At 38.2% G+C, this 24575-nt stretch overlaps 1 protein-coding gene across 1 annotated transcript in view; it reads left to right on the top strand.

The window, feature by feature from the left end:
• Window positions 1-24575, top strand: part of LOC117407412 (transforming growth factor beta receptor type 3-like) — a 73513-nt gene that overhangs the window by 21811 nt on the left and 27127 nt on the right. Inside the window, exons 3-4 of the mRNA XM_059031566.1 lie at window positions 1306-1490; window positions 17848-17985. Of these exons, the coding sequence (XP_058887549.1) occupies window positions 1306-1490; window positions 17848-17985 (323 nt within the window). The remainder of the gene's footprint in view (window positions 1-1305; window positions 1491-17847; window positions 17986-24575) is intronic.

Below are 24575 nucleotides of genomic sequence, written 5' to 3'. Positions count from 1 at the left end.
GAGCTGGTATTTGGTAAATGCATCATTGTTTTTTTGAAAGTGTCAAATTCAAATCCCAGTAGGTTAGGTCTTAGGGGTCAGGATCCTAATGTTGATCCATGATTTTAATTACAGACTTGGGCACACGAAACTCCATGGTGGTTAACTATTAACTGTGGAACAGCTACAGCAAACAATATAGTTTATGTATTAACAAAATGAAATGAGTTGAAAGAAATTCACAAGGCAGTGGCAACAAGTTTAGTTTGCAGTTCAGTGTGTGTGTGTGTGTGAGCGGGGGGATCACAAACACAAAATGCAAGACAAATACAAAGGGCTAGATTCTCTTCATTAGTATGATGTTTTTTTTCAGAGAGTAAACCACATTATCCTATCAAATCAGAAGTACATAAATAAAATACATCTAAGTAGGTCATGAGTAGTCTGAAGTTGTTTCTTATTAGAATTAGTCATTTTCTTAGCTAGTGATGAGTTGAGAATTTTGCCTGATTTTCTTCATCCACACCCTCCCTGAATCAGCAGTCTTGGTAAGCGGACAGCTGAAGTTCTGCCACTAGATTGAGTCCAGTAATCTTAGACGGTGCCTGTGGGGAATGCAAAGCACAAGAGTCCCAGTCAGACTAATCTTCGACTAGAATTTCAAGGGCCTGGAGCCAGTTAGCTGTAGGAGTTTCAGGCCAACACTACCTCGCTTGGGGACCCTTAAGCCTTCAGCACTATGCAGAGACCTGCTACGGCTGTGGTTCTTGCACAAGCCAGCAGAGCAGGTTCCATACAGTGGAGTCACTGCAAGGTGGGGAGGTAGGGGTGCAGTGTGGGGGGAAATATACCACGTCTACAAAGGCTCTACTCAAAGCAAACTTGTTTGAAAAAGAAACAATTCCGACTGCTCACATTTCATTGTGGGAAACGTAGGTGGTAGTTACGTGCCTGAATACTACTTAAGGCAGTAAAATCATGAAAACTGGAAAGGCATTCATGGTTTGGGGTTTTTATTTTGCCTTAAAAGTGATTGACAGTTTTTTTTTCTTTTACAGAAGGTTGACAATACAATTCTTTCAGTTAAAAAATTGTAATATGCAGTATGAAGTGAAAAGGAAAATCGGAGACAATGAACTGTTCTGTACAAACAAGTTTATGCACTGTATTTCTGGGTGTCTTTAAAGATCCATTAGTGTATAAATCACAACAAACCGTAAAAATAAGCCTTATAATTACATCCGACAGGTAACTTGTTATGGTTGTGATTTGCGGAAAGGAAGTGCTTAAAGAATTGAATGTGTTTGTTTCCTCTTCTGCCCTCAGGCCCGTTGCCCAGGAGCGGATGTGTGCAGGCACCTGTCAGTGAGTCCCACCCTGTGCGGGCCCTGCTGGAGAGCTTCACCGTGCTGTCGGGCTGTGCCAGCCGGGGTACCACCAGCCTGCCACAGGAGGTGCACATCATTAATCTGAGGAGCCCAGGGGAGGGGCCCAGCCAGCACCAGAGAGAGGTATTCCCAAGAGAGCCCACATTAAAAGCCATTAACATGATTATATCAGCAGCCTCCCTTTTAATTACTGACCGAACGAAAAAAGAAGTATCGAACATTCTGCTACAGTATGCACACAAAGAAAAAGAACTTAACAAATAACTTGTTTTCTGACTTTGATGCTGAAAGAGCCTGTAGCTTTTCTTTCGTGCCCTGAAACTGTAGTGTTAAGAAATACAAAGTGAATCTTTCTGACCAAGTGTGCTGCTATGCAATCTGGGGTGTCCATACTGTGTACCTATTATGTCTATTGGCAGGACAGTTATATTATTTAGTTAAATTGTATCATCTAAACAGATTTTTTTTATCATGGTATGATTCTCTGCCATAGTGAAAAAAAAGCATGGGCATCAGATTACATCAACCACATCAAATGAAAGAATTCAGCAATTACTGGGAACGCTTTCCTGGCTGTGAGTGCTGCTGACTCCAGCAGGCCTCAAGTGCTGCATTAGTTCTTGTTTACTTTGTTATTGCACTGTCAGTCTTAAACAGGGCCTCTATTCAGATCGGCTCCAAAAAGTGGGAAGCGAAAATCTTTTCTTTGCATGTTCTAGGGTTGGGAAAGAATTCAAACCTCTTCACTTATATTTTGTAAATTGCTGAAACATAACATTCACGTCTTTCATTCCTAATGACCAGATGTTTCTGTAATTAAAGGGCTGTGGATTCCAATCAGCCTTTGCTATGGAGGGAATTGTTAAACCTATTATCATCCAGTCTGTTTGATTGGGTATTTTGGTTTAATGGCTTGTGTTCTGCTGGTAGCAGGTCAGAGCTGCAGAGTGGTTGGAGATAATGGAGGAATGAATGGCTACCTTTCTTGCAGGGTGCGCTTTACAGCAGATGTTTTGATAAGGGTGTAGCGTGACCGTCACTGGAATAACTGGCTCACTTCTTTAGGAAAGGCTCTTGATAGTATGTCCCAGTGCCCTGGGATTGCATCAGTCTGTACTGTGTGACATTCATCGCTGCGGCTCAACCTCTAATGCCATACCTTGGCGTCACTTGTCTGCTCTCTCTGCCCCCTGTTGTAATCATTGCCCTTGAAAACGGCTGCCGTTCCTTCCCTTAGAATGGACAGGAAACTAAAGAAAGGTCTGCTGGCAAAAGCAAGGGAGCAGAAGATTGTAAACATCCTAGGGAGATCAGATTGTACTTGGAGACATGGAGATTTAAAACAAAGCAGAGAAAATGTTATCTCGCTTACCTCTTTACAAAAACAACTCTGTGTGCCCTTTTGCCCGAAACAAAATAGAATGGCTTCCATCATCTGATTTTGTTCGCAATGTGTTTTTGAGTAAACAATAGTCCCAGACATCTGCAAACAAAGATAACAAACAAATAATAAAAAAAAAATAGTTGTAACATGCTTTAGCCTTTCAAACGAGAGATGATAATATGGCCATTACTAAATCTCACTTTAAAGTTACTATTATGTTAAAATGTCATTTCAGTCTTTTGCCCTGGAAAAGAAGCAATAGACTGCCACGTTTAGTCCTTTTATCTTTTGAACTTCCTATTGCAAGGGATTTTATTTCGGGGTAGCGCTTGTTTTTTGTGGTTTAAGCACACAAGAGTGGCCATTGCCACTGTCGAGACTTGACCAAGACTTGCTTGGCTTTACACCAGTTACCTGTTCAGAGCATGGTTTGCAATTGAATCTGGTTTAATGCCTAGGACATTCTGCACTGCAGCCCCCTGTGCCCCAACCACTTAGCATCTGTGCTGAAAGAACTTTCCAGCAAAATGAGCTTATTGCGCAATACTATCAAATATCACCATTTATACTGTTTATAATAACACAGCTATGAGTCACATTGTACAAAAATAATACTGCTGCTTGTCTTTCTTGCCATACAATTTGCTTGTGCTTTGATACCATGGCAACAGTTTCTTACGCCCCCCAGGCACTTCCTGTGCATGTGGATAATCTCTCCTCTAAACGTGTCTCAGGGACTTGGAAGACTAGATTAGGGTGGCTATTGTACTGGCTTGTGTTTTACTTCCATAACCAGCCGTCGGGTGCCAGTCTTTTTCCAAAGGCGGGGTGCTCCTTTACTAACAATAGCTCAGTTTGCTCACAAGGGATCCTGCCCCGGTTTTGGCAGCTCTACTTTCTTCTGACTCAAAATCTAATATGTGTTGATACTGATTTGAAGTGTATCCTGCAGCTGCTCTAGCTGTCGCTCTTCCACTTTGAAATGAATACATTGAGTTTGCTAAAATTAAAATGTTGCTGTTGAAACATTTTCACACAGTGCTGTTCCATATCCACTTCCTTCACCTGACTGGGTTTGTTGCCAAAATAGAGCAGGTTGCAATTTTTTGCAACAAATATGCTGGTTCATAGAAATGATCGTATTTCTAGTGTACACAAAATAAGTTATTGGAGCCATAAAAACTTCTCTTCAAAGTTGTGTTGTATCTGTATAGGGGCTGTTATGGGGGATTCAAATCCTTTTATTCAGCAGTTAAAAGGCAAACAGTAATCACAGAGTCTTATTTTAAAATTAAAAGTCTTATCCCACCAACAGAGTAAAATAGGACTTTCAATAATTTATCATCACTTATGGCAATAAATGTTAATGACATGACAGTTGGTTTTTAGTCTTCTAGAAGATCACTTAAGCTGTTAATTATATTCTCGGCAAAGTAGTAAAAATGAAACATTTACTGATCCCTGCTTTTAAAAAAAAAAAAATCACTTCATCTGTGCAAAATGTAAATCACTATGTACATGATTAATTAACGCTGGCTTATATGAGGAGGTGCAATGTAGTTTCATGCATGTTTGCTCATGCAATGGAAGTTAATAAACAATCCAAAAAAGAAATATTTGCTTGACTTAGCAAGACTCCCTAAAAAGACTAAATGTATGCGTAATGCACGCAGACTGTTAATGTATAGTGATTTATGTTAATGTAGATGTTTTCCATTCAGTGTCACACATTTCATTAGCAAGCAACTACTGTTGAGTGACATTTGAACCCTAGAGCAATTTCACACTTACTATATTGCGAAGACGTGGATTAAAATGTGGGCATCCTACTCAACATATTTGTAATGTGTGGTGAGTTTTAACTATAGAGGCTTGCTGGTAAGACTGTGATGCTCACCACATTCACAGCCTCATGTATTTCTAAGTCTTTGAAATCTTCCAGATCATTATTACAAGCCATAAATAAGGAAGGACATTAGAGCTGCAGAACAAAGGGCAGAGTCCGGATTGTATTCACATCCTCTTCAACAGATATCTGTCATCTTTATAAAGACAGACAGCCTAAGGGCTTTCAAAGGATATTCAGGGAAACCTCCAGTTCCCCATGTCGAAGTGCTCATATTCTGAACAAGTTACTTCCAGGATGGTTTTAATTTAATTTAATTAATAGCAACAGTGCTGGCTTTACAGAAACTTTTTTTGTTTTTCAAATATATATATATATATATATATATATATATATATATATATATATATATATATATATATATATACTCTTTGAGATTAAGACATAGTCTTGGTGTTAAAATTAAGCATCTCACTCTTCATTAACACTCCTGCTAATGATGACGTGAAGAAGCCCACAGTGCCTAAAGGACAGCTCAGAAAGGCTGGCTATTCAGTAGTGGGAGGTGGCAGGTTTTATCATGATAGGTTCAAATTAATGCTGCTTCTCGGGGGAGGTGGTGCAGTTTGCTAATTCCCTTATTTATTTTTTTATTTATTTATTTATTTATTTATTTTCAATTTAGTCGTTGCCAATTATTTTTATTATTTTCTCCCAATTTTTATATGTCTAATTATTTTTAGGCTCAGCTCACCGCCACCACCCCTGCGCTGACTCGGGAGGGCAAAGACGAACACACGCTGTCCTCCGAAGTGTGTGCCGTCAGCTGACCGCTTTTTTTTCACACTGTGTACTCACCATGCAGCCACCCAAGAGCTACAGTGTCGGAGGACAATGCAGCTCTCGGGCAGCTTACAGGCAAGCCCGCAGGCGCCCGGCCAGACTACAGGGGTTGCTGGTGTGCAGTGACCCGAGAACACCCTGGCCGACCTAAACCCTCCACCCCCGGGCGATGCTCGGCCAATTGTCCACAGCTCCTGTCCACAGTCGACAGTGGAATAGCCTGGACTTGAATAGGGCGCATCCTGCACTCCACGCGGAGTGCCTTTACCGGATGCGGCACTCGGGAGCTGTTTTCATATGTTGTAACTGCTATATATACAACATTTGCTTGCACCCCTGAGAAGCCTCAAGGTCCCACTTTGTGCGTGGGCCAGCGAGGGGGAGAAGTAAACTGAGAGATATCAAGGTTAGAGCTTTGAAAACATCAGCTTGCTCTGTCTGTTAAATTGGCAAAACACTAGTGGGAGAACATGAAGTGGATGTTTGTGGACATTACTAAGCTTAGGAAGCAGTTACCCTGTAAACATTCACTACAACAAGGCGTAAGCAAGTCTGTTTAACCTGGCAATTTCAATTGAAATCTATGAAGCTGCAGGACCCCCCCCCCCCCCCCTTTCTAAACCTTAACTGTCCTTCAACTGTTCTCTCAAATATATGATAATGTGAAATATATACAGTATTGCAGACACGCTATCTACCATAAGGCAGAGGCAGGTGCTGTGGGTCTGTTCTACAGTACATGGACTGAAGTTGACCTTGGCTTTCTCAAAACATTAAGTTGTAACATAAGTATTATTATTATTATTATTATTATTATTATTATTATTATTATTATTATTATTATTATTATTATTATTATTATTTATTTAGATAAATAGGGACTCGATCTGTGTGTTTTCTGAAAAACCGCATCCCTTGAGAAAGATCCCACTGCGTCTCCCATCTAAAACTCTTTCTGTGTAAAATGGGGGATACGTAGAGGTTTTCTGCCCCAGTACATTATTTTCAACTGACAAATCTGCGGTTATCTTTAAAAAACCAGTGGAGGCGCTGTCTGTCAGACTGCTTGCATTAGCCCAGCTACGAGCCTTATTTGTGAAGTTCAAATCGTTTGAGGAAAACCTGTGCTTCTAGACAGTGAGCTTGTTTTCTGTCTGCAGTGAGTACATACTGCTTTTGTTTTATTAATATATCTATATAGTTTTTTTTTTATTAAAGACTAAGTTCTGCAGACACACTTACAAAAGTAGCTTAGTTTAAAAAAAACAGCTTTCCCTTTAAAGAAGCTTCTCTATTATTGATCCTGCTATGTTTAATGTGGCTTCTCCTCAGTTTGTTTTGGACAGAAATCTTACAGAGCTTGTTTTCCAAGTCAACGAAGAAGTTGCTGGTCAATGACTTTGGTTTTTCAAATTGTACCCAGCAGGATCTTAGAGGAAATAGTGTGTCGGCCAGAAACGTCTGCTTGTTGCAGTCATGGTTAGAGTGTGGCCTCGAGCACAAACTTGGGGTCTGTGGTCAAAAGCACACACAGTTAAATGGTCTCCGGTGACCTGAAAAGAGAAAGTTTATGTGGAATGGTTAATTTTCTGTCTCGCGTGTTGCTGTGGAGTTGTTTTTCAGGATTCCAGGATTGTTTTAATGACTGTGGTTTCAGTAGAGCATTCTAATAATGCTACAGAAATAACGATTGTTAGTTACCTCATAACAGCCAATTTTTTCATGTCTTTTGGACCAGGTTCAGATGTGCTAAAAAAAATAAATAAAAAAAAATAATAATTAATTAATATAAATAATTATACGACAAGCTGCTGTTCTGGCAAATTCATTTTTCTCACGTTTTATTTTTTTTTAAATAATTTTCTAAAGAAGGTTAGTCGTGAAGTAAACAGTTAATACATTACGGACAGCAGGCTGCAGTAACACAGTGCACATCAGCCAGTGACGTTTTGTCTTTTTCTCTGTGTAGATTAATGTGGTCAGGATAAGCTTTTTAAATGTGCTACCTGGATAAATGCTGGCAACTTCCCTGTCTTTAAAAGCCTTGTTGAGTTGTGTAAAGCACTTATTCACATAATGCCTGAGTCTCTGTATTTTCGCAAATAATAATAATACAAATGAAACAAAATTTGGAACAAAAGGACTAAGGCTTACCCTTTCTTTTCGATAATGACTGCGTATTTCCTGTGGATACAAGGAAGTGCTTCTATGAAACAAGACAGGAAGGAAAATGGAAAGCCTTCCGTGACATGAATGAGCTTGAAAGTTTGTTAGGAGAAAGGTTTAGTGAGGGGAAAAAAGTAATAATGAAAACCTGGCAACTTACGCAGATAATATAAAGGGGGGGAGGGGATTTGGACATGTTTGCTCTTTAATACAGCCAGTAAATGCTTTCAAGCAGCTATTTGGCCTTCCCTTTACCCTGACCCAGTCACTCAATAGCAAATTCCTTATTTATAATGGCTACATTATGGGCATTTCTTTGGCCTTGGAATGTAGTTGTATGTATACTGCCCTGCCAATTTATTAGAAAGGCATATGTGGCTGTATGTTCAGGGAATCGATAGCATGCTGTCATGCTGGACTTGGCTGCTTGTTTGTTGTTTTGATGTCCATGGCGATTGCTGCTAGGGTGATCCCAAAGCATAAGGTGACGTGCATCTTGCCTCATTAACATCCTCTTCTGGCAACAGTTGTGCTTGGTAGATGCTGTTTTCTGCACGACCATCTGGGGGGGGATTGGGGCTCAGATGGCTTTTCGCTATTGATATCTACATGGAAACTCTGTGTACAGAGTAGGAGTTAAGCATGGGAAATTGGGAAATTGTTTCTACATTGTTACTGGAGCCTGTACATGACCTGGATTAATATACAATATACAAACATTTTGTAGCTGTTCCTGTTTTACATACTGTATCAGGAAACTAAACACTTTGACCTGCTCAGAGATTATACATTACTATGAAAACACTGTTCATCTAAACACTTCAGCTGTATCCGAGGAGTGTAGACAGTTTATTGCAATTTATGATGTGATATTTAGGGAAAGACATGAGTCTAAAACTATTAGTAAAAGAGAGATTGCTGGTACTCTTGGTACTGGTACTGTTTTTGCAAATCGAGTGTATCGAGTAAGTGCATTGGACAGTAATGAGTAACTAATGTTCTCCAGAACATTGGACTACACAGTCTGCCTTTAATAGTCTTTTGCATTCTTGATGTATGGCGCACACTCACTGACACACTCACACACTCACACACTCACACACACACGCACACACACACACACACACACACACACATATTACGATCCTCCAGCATTGCCTTACAAGAAGTTGGCTAACAACTGCCTTCCCTTGGGGGGCAGTTTTGGCACAGAGGTAAAGGAAATGACATCAACAGTTTAATTAGATGTAAAATTGTTTCATTAGCTCTGGGCTTGAAAAATAGCTGTTTCAGCTCAGCTAGTGGACTTTACAGTTCCTGAGGGCCTAATCAGCCCGTTAACTGTATCTGTGTAGCCTCCAGGGTAGAGAAGTTACATGTATGTAGCAGCTGTGGCCTTCAATGTTTTCCTTTAGGCCTAAATGTATTTGTAATAAATTAACATCATAGTTTGAAGCGTTAAATAAATATTTACTCTTCGTCACCTTTCCATAAAAATGAAATGGAGCTTTTCCTGTATGTTGAACTATCGTTTAGAGAAACAAAAGGTTAACAAGAGAATTACATGGAGGACTTCAGCAACGTACAGTATATTTATTTATATACACATCCCAGTATGATCTGTACACCATAACCTCATTTGGCCTTTTTAGACCAGATACAGTTGGGTCAATAGTATGTTTTTTTTTTTTTAATGTTCAGCAAGCTCAACTCAAACTCTGTGTTTAAAAATTGAACAACTGACATCAATAATACACAGGGGCTCCAACATCAGGACTGCATTAAAGAATTAGTTGAGACTAGTAACAGATTGGATCTTTATTTATTAATAAATAGCTAATGGGAATTTCAGTCCCTAACTGCTAAATATTTGAAATGGATCCAGATCAAATGATGCAGCTCTTTTTAAAGTCTGCTTTTATTGTAGTAAGAAAGTACTCACAAGACAGCCCCTTAAGAAATAAAAGCAGGTTGTGTATAACTTTCTGAACTGCGTAACTGCAAATGCTGGTCAGAACCTGGCTTTGTGGGGTTCTTCATAAAGTCGTCAGAAGTCACAACTCTGATGTTCTGTTTGTTATCAAAAGCTGTCATTTTGGTTGCTACCAAGGGAGTTCTGAAGACTTCAATAAGAAAATTAAAAATGAATATGGTTCCATACTGCTGTTTGTAAAGCAATCCACTACAGGGCCAATAACTTCTGATGAAAGTTTACTTGGTGTAGAGTCTTACTGTATTGTGCAGTATTTCAGAAAAAGTTAAAAACGGTATTACAGACTTGAAGATATGATTCTCCTCCAATCAAACCACTCCTCTCATGTATGAGCTACGGCTGTGAAATGTCATTTTCATAGTTTGAAGTCACAATTTAACAAAACCAGTCAACTGCTTTAACATAAACTAGAGCAACGGGGTGCCAGAAATGTGTTTTTGAACTTGGGATTCTTCTGAGTAGTTATGGCCCCAGGCTAAAATGTGAATCTAATTGTCGTTGCTTAGAAAACCAAAGCAGTTATTACAAGCTGGCCCTTATCGGATAAGCACCAGAAGAAGTTATATACAAGAATTTATTTTAGTTTTCTAGATAAGCAGCATCGTTATTTTATTTTACACTTACAGAAGATTAGCTCATTGCCTTGCAATTTGAGTAGTTACCCAGCTGTTAGAGGAGAATATAAACAACCAATTGAACTCTTTCATTACCTGTAAACTCCACAGCTCCACAGCTCTGACTAACTGGTCCCAATATATGCCCCTATATAATCGCTGTAAATATTAGTTCAATATAAGATGCTGTGTATCAGGTTATCGAAGGGTTGTTGTTAAGGGTCAAAACAACCCAGTACTCCCACTGAATGTGAACACTAGTGGAGCAGCAGACTGGATAGCACTTAAGGTACCATATTGCCTAACCTAATGAATCATCTCTAAGCCATTCGGCAGCTTTTTCAAAAAACAACATGTTTTTGTTTGATCTTCAGCGTACGTTTCTATGGCAGCAGGTATTTCGCAATCTTCAGAACAAAGAATTTCTACCAAAAAACATTTTCAAATGACCTAAATAGCATGCTATTTGCTAATTTAAAAAAAATCTATATCTATCTATCTATCTATCTATCTATCTATCTATCTATCTATCTATATATCTATCTATCTATCTATCTGTCTATATATATATATCTATATATATATATATATATATGGAAAAAAAGTAATTTTGGTGTAACAATGTGCAGGCTTCCAAAGGATAGTCTCTTTGAATGGAATTCAATATGCCCCTGTAAGAAAGGTTTGTTCTATACTGTCTTTTTTGTTGTTCTTGTTCTATCAATTAAGAATCCATCCAGTTTTTGGCAAGGCAAACAGAATGAGCAATGGAAGATAACCTTTTTTTAAAAAACACGATCAAACCAGACAATGAACTTGTATCTGTAATTCAACACAAAAGAGACATAGGCAAAGTTCATTTAGAAATGTAGTTTTATTTTGTATACTGTATATATATATATATATAACATTGAATTACAAGCATATAACTAATTCCAGTCATTCTTGCTACATGCATAAACATCATTAAATAAGTAGTTATTGTTATTGCCGTATACATTTTGTGTATTGCATATCAAACATTAAATGATGGATGGTTTTTACAAGGAGCAGCTAATTGATCAGAAGCAGTGATTGCCTGAATTTCACTGAAATGGGACAACAGAACAGGGGCTAACAGAACATCAGAACATGCTGCATAATGTACCACGGAGAATCTCAAAATGATGGGGCACAGCCTGCACTGCTACCCTGAAAATAAGATCTACAGTGCAAGCTCTTTCCAGCTCCCTTATCTTCGAGAAAAAAAAAGCTTTATCTCCAAGCTCTTTTATGTTGTTCCGACGCTGACTGGAGACAGACTGATTGCCATCGGACTGCAGCAAAGTGGCTCCAGGTATTAAAGAAAATCACTCATGATCAGCAGCTGGCGAGGATAAAAACAATCAACACTCTTTATTCTGTTTTTGTTTTTACCAGCACTGCCTCTGTTCTTTTAGTGCGTGCAGTGACCCGTGCAGGACTAAGCGACACACACACACACAATGTTCAGTAAAAATACACAACAGATTCATAAACATATATGTACACACACATACTCACATACAGCTTTTTTCTGTTTCAGATTTTTGATTCTAATATATCCTTCAAAAATGTCACTGATAAAAAGAAAACTGCAGGTTTAACGTCTGGCCAGGAGTAGGCGCTGTATGCAATGCAAAAATCCTATTAGGTGTAAAAGATCTGATAAGCAAACTAGACACACTAGTAAAATAAGTTACTGACATATGTTGCAAACTACTAATAAAGCAGACTACTAAAATGTAATTTATTGAAACCTATACAAAAGAATGGGTAAAACCAAGAAGCCTACTGTCTCTGATAAAATCAGAGTAAACCAAAGAAGCAGTTTAGTGCATACAAACATTTAACAGGTCTATATACATCTAATGTACCTAGTCATTTCTGTATTGATGGGATTTCCTGGTGCACATGGTGGATCCTTGTGGGCTGCCCCTATTGTCTTTTGCGTTCTGTCACAGGTTACAGAACGCAAAGAATGTTAATTACTATTATGTCATGTAGTCTTACAATTATATTAGGCAATTATGTTCTACCTTTTTCGATGTGTAATCTAAACTGAGTGATCTATATTGGCTGGCCAGGCTAAACTGGGATTTTATCAATGCCCTGAACTGAAGTGCTGCATCCGTCCTTCATAGTCCCCATGTGAGCACATACTGTAAAACCAAAGCTATCGGAGTTTGAATAGCTTGTTCTGGAACACTTTTGAACTATCACTGTCATCACAACTATCCAATTACTTCACATTTAGTTATTGAAAAGTTGCACTCTGACCACTGATCCATTTCCTTTTCCTGTAGGGATACTGGTCCATCATAATAGCCCTCCATTCAGGAGGAGGAGCTGTAGCGGGTTGTGTCTGGGCATGTAGAAACATATTATAACCTCTGGAGGTTTGTTTAACAAAAGTAGGGGGCTGTAGTATGTATAATCCTCTCCTTGACCATTGTCAGGGTTAAATTATATCTCTTATAACCACTCGCTGAACATTTAAGAAACAAACATCTTTTATAATAACTAATAAATCAAAATATACAAAAAATAATTACAAAGGAGTGTTAGAATAAAATGAAGTATACCTGTTAATACAATAGTAACTGTTAAGGGAGCAGAACATTTTAATTTGCCTTCAAGAGCCTTGCCAGTTACAACAGTTAGCCATTGGGTGGCAATGTGTGCTATGCAAAAAACCTAACAAACAATTGAAGTAAAGGTAAATATAGTCCAGAATAATATTCTAGCACTTTAGGCAGTAGTGTATGATATACTGTATGATCCGCTTTAAAGCAACATGGTAGTGTAGTAAGAAACTTTTATACAAACTATATGCCTGCTTGTTATCAAGTCAAAAAGTAGCAGCTTAACATTTTTGCCATTGAATATCAAATCAACTGTATATGTCTTGATTCATATATTTGTGACTTTTCGTTTCCTGCATGGGCGAGAGTGCTCTATTAAGTCAGTGCCAAAAAAAAAGAAGACTCTTTTCTAAGATTAATATTCCATTTGAATAATGAATTACCTCAGCAGTTTTTATGTTGAGTTTTCAATGACTCAGGCATTAAATACATTGATCAGTCCTGTCAACAGAGGAAACTCCCTTTTCCTCCAGTGAAAGCTAGCTTGTTGTGTCAGGTTAGAAGCCAGAGGAGGTGTCTGGTAGCAAGAAATCTAAAGTCAGCCCTTTGTCAGCCCAGGTTTGACTTTTATTTATATGCAAACGTTTGTAAGGGTTGACAAGAGTTGGCTTTGTGGTATCCTTTAAATAAACAGAACCGTCAACGGCCAACTTTACCCTTTTAAAAAAAATGTTTTTGAATTAATTTACGTCTTTAACAACTGAATATTCTAAGTCTATATTCCCTTTAATAAAATACTGTGGTATACTATAGTGAACGCTTAGCGAAGAGTGGTAAATCATAGACCAACATAGGCAAGGATTTTAAAACACAAAAATGTATGCTGAAGGCAAAGTATAGTAAAACACATTTTCTAAATGGGATATAGTATGAGCATGGATAAAGCATAGTAAACTGCAAAAGTAACATTTCTCATGTGTTTCACTTTACTTTTGTACATCTTGACTTGACTACTTGCTGTCAGACAGGGCTATCAATGCATGTAGAGATAGATTGTGTCACTTACATTACAGTGAGCCACTTAGTTCAGGGTTACTTTTTGAATGGAAACTTAATACATGTAAAAAGATTAGATTCTTCACATCCAGATACCTTGTGTTCAGTTTCAAGGTTTGTTGATTGCACTCTTGCATTGAAATGCATAAGCCACCGCCTCTTCACTGCTGAAAGGTTAGGGTCAGCCTGTACGCTTTCCCAGGAATGTTGTCTCTTTACTCCAAGGCTGCACCCAACAGCTGTCCTTCTGTAGACAGCTTTTGTTACAGAGTAACTTTATATGGCCTAGTAAGTTTCTATCCTTGGTCTGTTAACTGAAATTCGCAATGGTTGTTTTGGATAATACAGCAGGATTTTTTAAAGTTAAAGTTATTATTATCTTTAAACCATGCTAAAACGGTTAATTCATCTTTTGGTGGCTTTTAGTCTTTTCCCCTCTGTATTTCAAAGATTTTAATCTGAGTGACATACAACCTTGAAGTCAACAAAACAAAATATGATTTGAACGGTTCTGTGGTACTTTGATCAGTTTTCAACATTCAGGCCCTGGCCCTGTGACATGGTCTAAATTGCATTACCATGAATCCCAGGGCCCAAGTCTCAGGGCTGTTTTTATAGTCTGGTTGCTGTGGCGATCCTCAGCCTTCCATGAAGACATCATCTCCTGGGAGAAGTCTGCAGCTGTCAGTGGACTGTTGGCATTCAGCTTGTCATATGGAGGGGGAAGAGATGGATACCCTAGTTGCATGCACATCTCAGTCACAGTTCTCAGGACAGAGATGGAATAAACTGGACAGTTTTGTATGCCTCTGTGTAGGTGTGTTAGGATGACCTTTCCTTTTTGGAATTATTTTTTTGTTTGTTAGGCAGTACAAATTCCACATCTTTTAATACCAGTCTCTTTTTTTCAACCCAGAAAATATTGTTGTTAGTTATCTTGGACTGCTAGAGAGGTTATGAAGCCAAGCAAACATTAACAGGTACACTTCAATGACTGTTGTTTTATGCTCTGAGGGTGTACACGCTTTGCTCCACGTAGCAATGACTGAAGAATGGTTGAGGCAAAGTGAATTATATTCTTTTTTTCCACACACACACGCACACACGCACACACACACACACAAAACAAAACAAAAAAACAAAAAACCACACACAGCGCCTTTCCCATTCACTCTCTCATGGCTGTGTTTGTTAAGCCAGTGCCAAAACCCACCAAAGATAAGCATTTTGTAATTTCTTCCATTCTTCTCCCTTGTGGGGTATTTATTATTTTCTTATTATTTTATGGCCTATACTTCTTCAAGCTGTTCTTTTTACTTCCCTACTTTGATCTTTTGTAAGAATTACATTATTGCTTGAAACGACCACTCATTTGTGACTAATCTTTCTGAAATAAATTGTTATAGCATTTTGACCATGGAACCTAACTGTGCCTTACTGACTACAGATAAACGTGCTGTTTTTATTCAGCGAGTGACAGCTCAGTCACTGTTGGCTGACCCAATGTGGTTTTTGCATAACGCGCTCTTTTGTAAAGCCACAAAGCAAAACACTATTTAATGGACAGTAAAAGTGTTTGTGTGAGGAGGTGTAGGCAGTCTGAATAAATGGAGACTTGTCAGATGGCCCCGTGGGACATCCATTAAAAGAGAGGCCCTGAATGCAAGACAGGCGGGGGAAATGCAGTAGCTTTGCTATCTTGCAGTGTTTTGATATTCAAGCCACCATGGTATCAGCCTGAAAGACAATGCTGCACTTTATTTTATTCTATGTTGGATTTTGATGGTAATTACTGGCATGTCTTGACTGGCATGTCTTGGGACTGGTCCTATTTATTCACAGCACTAGCAGTGGTAATTTAAGCTTCAATGCCACATGCCTTAAGCATGCTCTGAGTAGCTCAGTCACTGCATCCAATCCCTGGCCTCTCTTTTTGAGACAACTTCCAAAATGTGCCCAGTGCCAATCTTGCTGGAGGTGGTTTTGTGATAATGATAATAAGGATGTTTTAAATTGTTTGTCAGTTTTGTTATCTGTGTTGGACTTTGCTCTATTATACGCTCTGTGGATTAATCTCTCCCCTTTCCCTTTTAAAAATCATTATCAAATGTTGCATTTTATCTAATCTTGCAACTACTTGCCTTTAATGTATTTTTGGACAACGTAATTGTGTAGTAGTAGTAGTAGTAGTAGTAGTAGTAGTAGTAGTAGTAGTTGTAGTAGTAGTAGCAGTAGTATTAACCCTAACCCTGTCCATTGAGACAGATCATTTCAAAAACTGTTTTCATAAGCTTATCTCTGAGGGGATTGAACAACCTGTGTGGTTTAGCCAAGGACCAAGAGCCAGGAGATCTTGAATGAGCTTCACTGAATGATCTTGGGTTAGCCTTTCTGGTACCACAGTCCAAACCAGCTGCAGTATATGCTGTACTGCATCACATTTAGACAAACCCTTTAAAAAGTTGTCAATAAACACTGTATGCTGCAATTGAAAAAAGGCAATTCTTAAGCAGGAAACGGCCTAATCTAATTAGCCCTGGGACTGCTAGGGTTAAGTTCAGAAGAGCAAGAGAAGGGGGAGTTAGTAGTTAAACAATCCGATTTGTTTTCCTCTTCAATCGAATATATACATCTTGACTTTGCCACTGAAGGCATCCATTCCAGTGGGCTGTTTTCTTTTAGTAGATATGAAGGACATCTGAATATAATCCACGGTACTTAAAAAAACAAGAATTGTCAATAACAGTCTTCATCAACCTGACAACTAAACACAAACATTTAGCATATGGTGTTGACTTTTAATAATTTAGGCAGGAGTTTGCAGTAAATTTTGTCTCTTTTGGCTGTTGAGCAGCAAAGTGTCATGAAGGCTGCGTGCAAATACAAAAGCGCTCCACGTAGGAGTGTGCCTGCCTGTCATTAACAGTAGATGGAAATCAATTTGAACGGTTGTGTCCATGCTGGAAAGCTCCAAACCATTCATTGTGTGGGATTGATTACAGTATCTCCCTTTCTTATTAATAACAAGGCCCAGTCTGTGTTAAAAGTTCGAATACCATAGAAGCTGCATAGTTCTCCAATGCCTTCAGAGGATAGTAATGCTTGGTGACAATGTGATTGTTACTATTGCCATTCTAATGTTTAAGCTCCATTGTGGAAAGTAAGCGTCAAGCTGACGGGGTGCCAGGACTAGCTAAGCAGTCCGTTGTTCCCTCTGAAAAGCACAGATTCTCTGACCTCATATAGAATGTACTGGGGTGTTCCACCATGGTGAAAGCATAGAAAACTGCAGCAAAGGATACTGAAAGCATTGTGTAATGCACAGGCAGACATTGTAAATCACAGAGAAGTATGGTACTGGATAGTAAAAACATGAGGTGAGGCACAACAAATGCACAGTACTGCATAAGCATTTGAGGTAGTGCTGTGTTACTGACCAAGACATTGACCTGCAACCTAATATGACTGCTATATTGAAGGTGTGCGAGTTTTGCGAGTTTTTAGAGGAGGGTCTGTTTTTATACAGTACTCTCATCAGCAATGATAAAGCATGCTTATTCTGATTAAATTTGTTTAACTCCCAGCACATCTATACTTACTGATTATAAAAACAGTGCTGTTATTGCTCGATTATGTAATACTGTTACCAAAAAACAAAACCAATCCATAAAAAATGAAGTGTTCATACACCCCCTATTAAAAGTTCCGTACAACTATTCCTGATAGTAAAATGATTGGTTTTGCAAAGTTGGCTCATTCATTTAAAAAAAAAAAAAAAAAAAAAAAATAATAATTACTGACCGGCAAGGACAAAAAAGTGTTTACCCAAAATTATCACCCCAGCCACTAATTGAATAGTCAGCTATCGGTCAATAGAAGATGCAATGCTGCTCTATAGCGATGCCTTGAGTAGTTGTAGAAATGGCTTTCATTTATTTTTCATCATGGTAACACTCTTGCATTCACTCTCTAAAGGTGACTCTGCATGTGAAGCCCATCAGCTCCCTCATGACCCATCACAAGGCTCTGGTGTTCATGCTCAATTCACCTCAGCCCGTGGAATGGAAGCTGAAGACAGAGAAGCTGTTGCCAGGTGTCCAGAGAACCTTCTATGTGAGTAAAAAAACATCCTATTGCTAAAGGCTTGCATTGTTTTCATATGCAAACTTATTGGGTACAGTTTCCAAGTGTGAACTCATTGAAAGGTATGTAAAAGCACTTTGATGCTTTCAGGTGGCCCTGAAGTGATAATTGTGATCATATTATAATTTTCCAGCATTGCAAGAACTGAGAACAGACTCTGTGAAGCTACGGGGTCCCTCTGTGGTTTCTACTGTAGACCTGTTGCAGATAGAGCAGCACTTGGAAGTGATACACACTGTTGATATTTGTGTGCAAAGTATTGTTTTGGTAACAAGCTTATTTAATCTCATAGATACAACTTTTCTTTGTATGACATTCTGTGGTAGCCATGGATACATTAGAACTGTTACATGGCTCACTGAGTTCAACATGTTGTTTACGGAAAATACATACTTCAAAATATTAGGAAAGCTATGCCACCCTGAATTTGTATTGTGTAATGAATGCAACTTTTCAGCCCCCCACCCTTTACTTCTGTTGAAGATCACCTGGTTATTTGCTTGCATTTCATACTTTAATTTCCATACTTCAATATTTGCAAGATAAAGCTATAGATGAAAAGTAGCTCCTGCTTCCTGGTACTTAAACACTTCATGCATTTTAATTCAAACTCACTTCACTGGTCCTGCTGTAATCAGACCTGCAGCAAAGATACCAGGGTGCCGCAGTTTATCTACAGAGTTTTTATTTATTAACATAAGAAAAACAATTGAATAACCGAAAAAATCTTAGAATGAAAGGACGACCAGTGTACTCAAAAAATAAATAACCAAGGTAGATGATCTGATATGATGTAATACTATAGGGCTGTTCAAGTCGTGCAGTAATGATATCCTCTTGGTAAAATGCTGAGCCGTAAGACTTTAGAGAGTTATTAGAGTGAATTCAGGGGATCCTAGAGTGAGTTAATGGGTAAGCGCACAGTGAGTCAATATTCAAGAAAGCAATGTCTCCTGACAGTCACAGGGAGTAAAGAGTAAAAGTCTGACCTGGTCATTGTTTCTTCAGGTCAAAAAACTAAGAGGGAACACAAAGCCCCTTTTTTAGGAATAGCAGCTTGAACCCTTCTTCTAGGAGACCAACGTTGCTGTCTCAAACCCCAGGTCTCCCCTGGAGTGCCATGCAGTGGCCTGAAACCTAGTCTCCTGAAACACACATCCAGTGGCTTTGTGTTCCCTCAGCTTAAGAATGGCTTATTAAACTGTTTTCTTAGTTTATTCATTCACGTCACATGACTCACTCAGCAGTATCATCTATACCACGATGTTACCAGTGCTCTTCAGGTGCATTTCTCTCAGTAGAAGCGTGCCTAGTGTTTGCTGCATCAGTGTGCTTGTCTGTACCGCACAGCAGAGACAGGATGTGTGAGGCTTAAATAACCCCCAAGCGCTGTATCCTTTCCACAAGGTATTTGTTGGCCAGGCTTGTTGCGAGTAGAGTTAATGTGAAAAGCATGTGGGTATTTGTTTTCACAGGTACTTTGACCAAAAAAAAAAAAAAAAAAACTATTCATGCACAAACAATGCTTGAATATCCTTGCCCAGATGTTTTGTATGATTCCTGTATTAGGCTTAATAATGTGTTTGGATATTGTTTTTTGCTTTACAATAGCTAAGCTTAACTTATAAATCACAGCGTTTTCTTTTTTTCTTTTTGAATACTCTGAGCATGTACCACTAACCCACAAGAAGTTTGATGGCTCAACCTTAACTTTTAGACAGCCAATAAAAGTCACTGAAACAAGTGTTATTTGTTTTGGTCCGAGTAGTATTTATCAGGAAATCAGAAAGCTACATTGGCAATAATAAGTTAAACAGGTCCAGATGTGAAGTGAAGCAGTGAAAAAGAGGCGAGCCCCATGCAAGTCCAGAGGCTGTGTTAATGACACAGACACACTCCACGCTCCAGTTCAATGCAGAGCCCAGCATATCTTCCAATTGGGCCTCAGGCACAAAATATATTCAGTACAGCCAGTGTTTTGTTCAAGGGATTCAGTTTCAGACACCCAAGTGATTATGTAAATCATCCACATAAGTAAATGTCTGCATATTTAGTGTGCACAGGGAGTTTTTTTTTTATTAACCAAACTGTAACTTGCACTTCATATGTATTGACTCAGCTATTCCTGCTGAAATCGGAACCTCTACTTTGCAAAGGATTTTTGCTTTTTTTTTTTAATTTTAATTATTTAAGTCATAACTGTTAATTGGCTTTCATTGTGTTTACTTCGAAGTTAATTTTTTTTGTTTTGTATCATGAATTTATTTTATTGTAACAGATAAACAGATACTAAAATAATTGTATGTTGCTAATGACTTTGCTATTGAAATGCGTGTCATTTCTGACATCCTGATTCCTACAATTTATTGTATAATAATTCAGTAATTCTGTGCAAAGAACCATTAAAAAGCAATTTTCTATCAATGAAAAAGAGCTAACGCAATGGAATATTTACTGCAATATGAATACAATAAAAAAAACACCTAATCTGTATTATAGGACTGGAGGCAGCCAGGTTCCTAGCTATTACAATAGGCAAGAAGCTCTAGTTGAATGTATAGCACATGTGTATGATATATCTCAAGGGAAATGTCTCTAACAAGTCACTGTGGGCCCTATAGATACAATGAGTGATACATGACAGTATATTAGGGCACCTTTATAAATCTACTGCGTATAGTGGATAGTGGCATGCCTGCCAGTAAGATGTAACTGTGTCATCCATCTTGTGCTATAGAACTGGGTGCAACTGCTGCCTAGCTTTGTTAAGTACAGCTGATCATGCAAGTTAAAGGGGAGGGCACTTTGTAGGTGCTGTACCCAGTGAAACTGAAAAACACCAAGATGAGAAAAATATGATGTCATGTATTACATTTAATTACTGGGGAGTTTATTGCTCTTTGATGAAATGTGCAATTGGTAATAGGACCCTCTTGTTCAAACTGGCCAGCGTATATTGTCTCAGATTTCAGTTTTTTGATTTTGGTTGATTCTCAATATAAGGCTTATTTCCTTCAGCAAAATTTGTATCAAAATAGTCCTGCCAATGCTCATTTCCTTCTGCTCCTCATCAATATGATCTAGCTCCAGATAGGCAGACAGTATACGTTGAGATCATATATACAATACAGCATTGTCGTTGGTGTGACTGGCTTTGTGCTCACTTTCTGAATTTGGATTCTGACAAACTGCTGTGAAATGTATACAGGGATAATAAGACTGTTCAATACAAAGCAGCAAGCTTTGAGCTAGAATGTTTATTTATCTTAATGGTCACTGCATTATAAACCAAGCAAATGGTTTTGTCTGTTTGGACATTTTTTTAAAGCGTTTTAAGATTATAGTTTGGACTGGATTGCTCAGGCCACTTGCAGTTTCTGTCGTAGTTCAAAGCAAGTTTCAAGATTCAATAGTCCCTGTTAGCTTTTAGAGGCCACTAACCAGCGAGAAAAAGGGTTGCTCTACTGGGAACCCAATTCTGTCTTCTCAGAACCATGACTAATAGATATGCAGAACAACACCCTATGAACCTAGATTTCATTATTTTAATACAGACGAAAAATTGTGTGTTACAAAAACATTTAAGATAGATATTTGATTTCCGCCAAGCTATTAATTGATTTTTTTTTTTTAATGCATTTTGATTTGTTAGACTAAACTGTTGCTTAGTTAGCAGCTGAAGAAAACACAAGCTTGATAATTGGTATAAAACATTTGACACTTGCTTTCCTGCATTGTGCACATGTGGCATTAATATGTGAATGTTGACAGGTAGAAACACCAGGAAACCGCATTAAATTGTGCTTTTAAAGACCCATGGGCTGGGGAGAAAAGCTGGCAGCAGGCAGCTGTTGTTTTTGAAAAAGGAAGAAAGAGCCACAACATGGTTAAGTGAGTTTAACCATTTAGGGTTTACCTCACAGGCACTGCTCTTATTTCTAATTGGGTAGAGCAAATCTCGTGAAACTTAGTAATTGTATTCCTAAACACTTCAGATACAAGCATGCATCATAGGAGATGTGCTAGGAAGACAAACTATTATTATTATTATTATTATTATTATTATTATTATTATTATTATTATTATTATTATTATTATTATTATTATTATTTATTTCTTAGCAGACACCCTTATCCAGGGCGACTTACAATTGTTACAAAATATCACAGTACAAAGTCTCGCATTATAAAATATCACATTTATCACACATCTGATTTCTGAAAGGTTGAACAGCGATGGACATAAATATAAGTCAGTTGTTCCAGTACTGTTAATTAATCTGAATAGAACTGGTTTACCTTTAAGTCTCCTCACTTAGTCACAAGAAGTGTCTTTCTGCGGTTTCTGTTTTGAAATATGGGTGTCAAGTTTAAATGCAGACACACATCCATATTACTACTGAGCTTGCAGCCCTTCACTAAATGTTTCAACAAAAAATAGATACAAGCAACCAAATTCATTCAGTACTTTATTTATTGGCTTCATTGCTTACTAAGTGGGAGAGTTTAGCAGTGTAATTACAGTGTACAATGTCTGAATTTTTATTGTATTTAGATGTCTTAGATTGTGCATCTTTGTGAATCTATCAAAATCAACATGTTTAAGTGCAGTGTAGTTTACTGCATTTAGTGTACACGTTTACAGTTAGGCCATATTTCGAAGGATGTGACATCAGTTGCTGTTGACTCAGAACCTGTAGAAGTTGTTATCTGGAGTCAGGGCCACAGTTTTCTCCCCTCATGCAGACTACCTGTTCTACATAGTATGATAAATAATGTTGCTCCCAGACAGTCTGGCACATTTAAAAATAAAATAAATGGAGTATTTTAACTAAAGATTTATTTTAAGCTGCACTGCAGTAAAACTTTTGGTTTTGTTATCTTTTTATTACCATCGTGCAGAGAACCACAATTGTTGAGGAGACCATCCAAAGGTTGAGCAGATGTTTGACACCACAGTGTTGCGGTGTACTGGGAGAGAATGTCAATAACTTACAGTAAGGCTGGGTAAAGGGTATTCAAAGCCTGTGCCATTGTGTCATCTCCTTAATACCACACTGAGCTCAAAGCAACATATTTTGAGCAGCAGGTAAAAGAGTCTGTTAACACAGTTGATCAGTTGAAATGTATATGCATTTGCAAATGTGTGAGCAAGAGTACAACACAACATCCCAGGCTGTCACTTGACTGTTTATGGTATGAAACTGTATTTCAAGAATAATAGTTAAAAAAAAATGAACCAGACTGTCTAGACCAGCTGCAGAGGCACCACAGAGTAGATTGTTGAACACATGTGAATGTTTATTTCACTGAAATGAAGCATATGGGGCTAGCTACATTAAAGCCAAAGGGGTGGTCTTTCACATTACAGTGATTTTAACTGGGGCCGTTGTGCCAAAATCAAAATCAGCACTTCATTGCAGTTTTACACACGTCTTAAGTCCCCGCCCCCCCCCCCCCCCCCCCGTTTTAAATTAGGTTTCTAACATCTGTTTTCTTAATCTCCCTAGTTTTTATAACACAGTCTTGGGATTTCATCTTTGAATTCCCTGCCCTTTTTTCAATTCTGAAATAAAATGATAATACAAATAAATAAATAAATAAGATTCCCACTCACAGTTAAACTCCTGTACAATTCAGTAGCTGTTTTTCAATCAGATCTGCTCAGATTGACTGTATTTACCATGGTAGCAGCTGTCACACTGCAAGCTAACGATATACACAGAGACGGCGTATAGTTCTGGTATTGCTGTTCTGGAGTGCATGTGAGCGTCCACTGGGATGCAATGATCTCAATGTTGCAGACTAGTAATGTTGTTATCATTTAAACCAGATGGATGCCATGGGGCCTGTGGGTGTACTGTCTGTGCTTCTGCCCAGTTCTGATACGTCACCCATTTTGAAAGCCTTCACAGTATTTATAGCAAAGGACAATATGTGTATTGTATAAACACTGGAAACTCAATGCTGAATAAACATACCATGCATGAAAAGAATGAGGACAGGTTTCAAGAGAACAGGGGAGGAGGAGACAAGGGCATATTTTGGAAAAAGTTTTTTTCTTTTGTCGTAAAGAGACCTGGTGTTGTATTATTATAGAGAGAAATGCTACACTGCTTTTCTGACTCCATAGTGTAAACATCTCCTTGACGGTATAGAGAATTCTGAGGATAAACACACTCATTTATGTCTATCATTGAATTGCAGTGTTTCATCCTTGAAAAAGGAAAGTGTTTTACATCTCCTTAGCTTTACTGTATGTTTACACAAAGCCACTGTAGAATGAGCCTATGAGCTGTCTGGGTAACTGTAACCTTGTGTGCTGGTACTTTTCCTTTATGAATGACTGTGCAACATACTGTACAATTATTTATTTTCTAATGTGTCAGGCTCTTTAGATTTATTCCAGTTTACAATGGAAAGACCAATCAAGTAAACCACCTTTCTCGCTGTTAAAATGCTAGAAACCAAACAAACTCCTTGTACTGGGGTTGGATACACACACAGCAGGCATACAGGACTGAAGATAACTTTAAAATCCATAGAGGAAACCATCTTTA

The sequence above is a fragment of the Acipenser ruthenus genome, chromosome 10 (assembly GCF_902713425.1).
Source record: "Acipenser ruthenus chromosome 10, fAciRut3.2 maternal haplotype, whole genome shotgun sequence".
Classification (NCBI taxonomy): domain Eukaryota; kingdom Metazoa; phylum Chordata; class Actinopteri; order Acipenseriformes; family Acipenseridae; genus Acipenser; species Acipenser ruthenus.
This window is presented reverse-complemented; position numbering and strand designations above follow the sequence as displayed.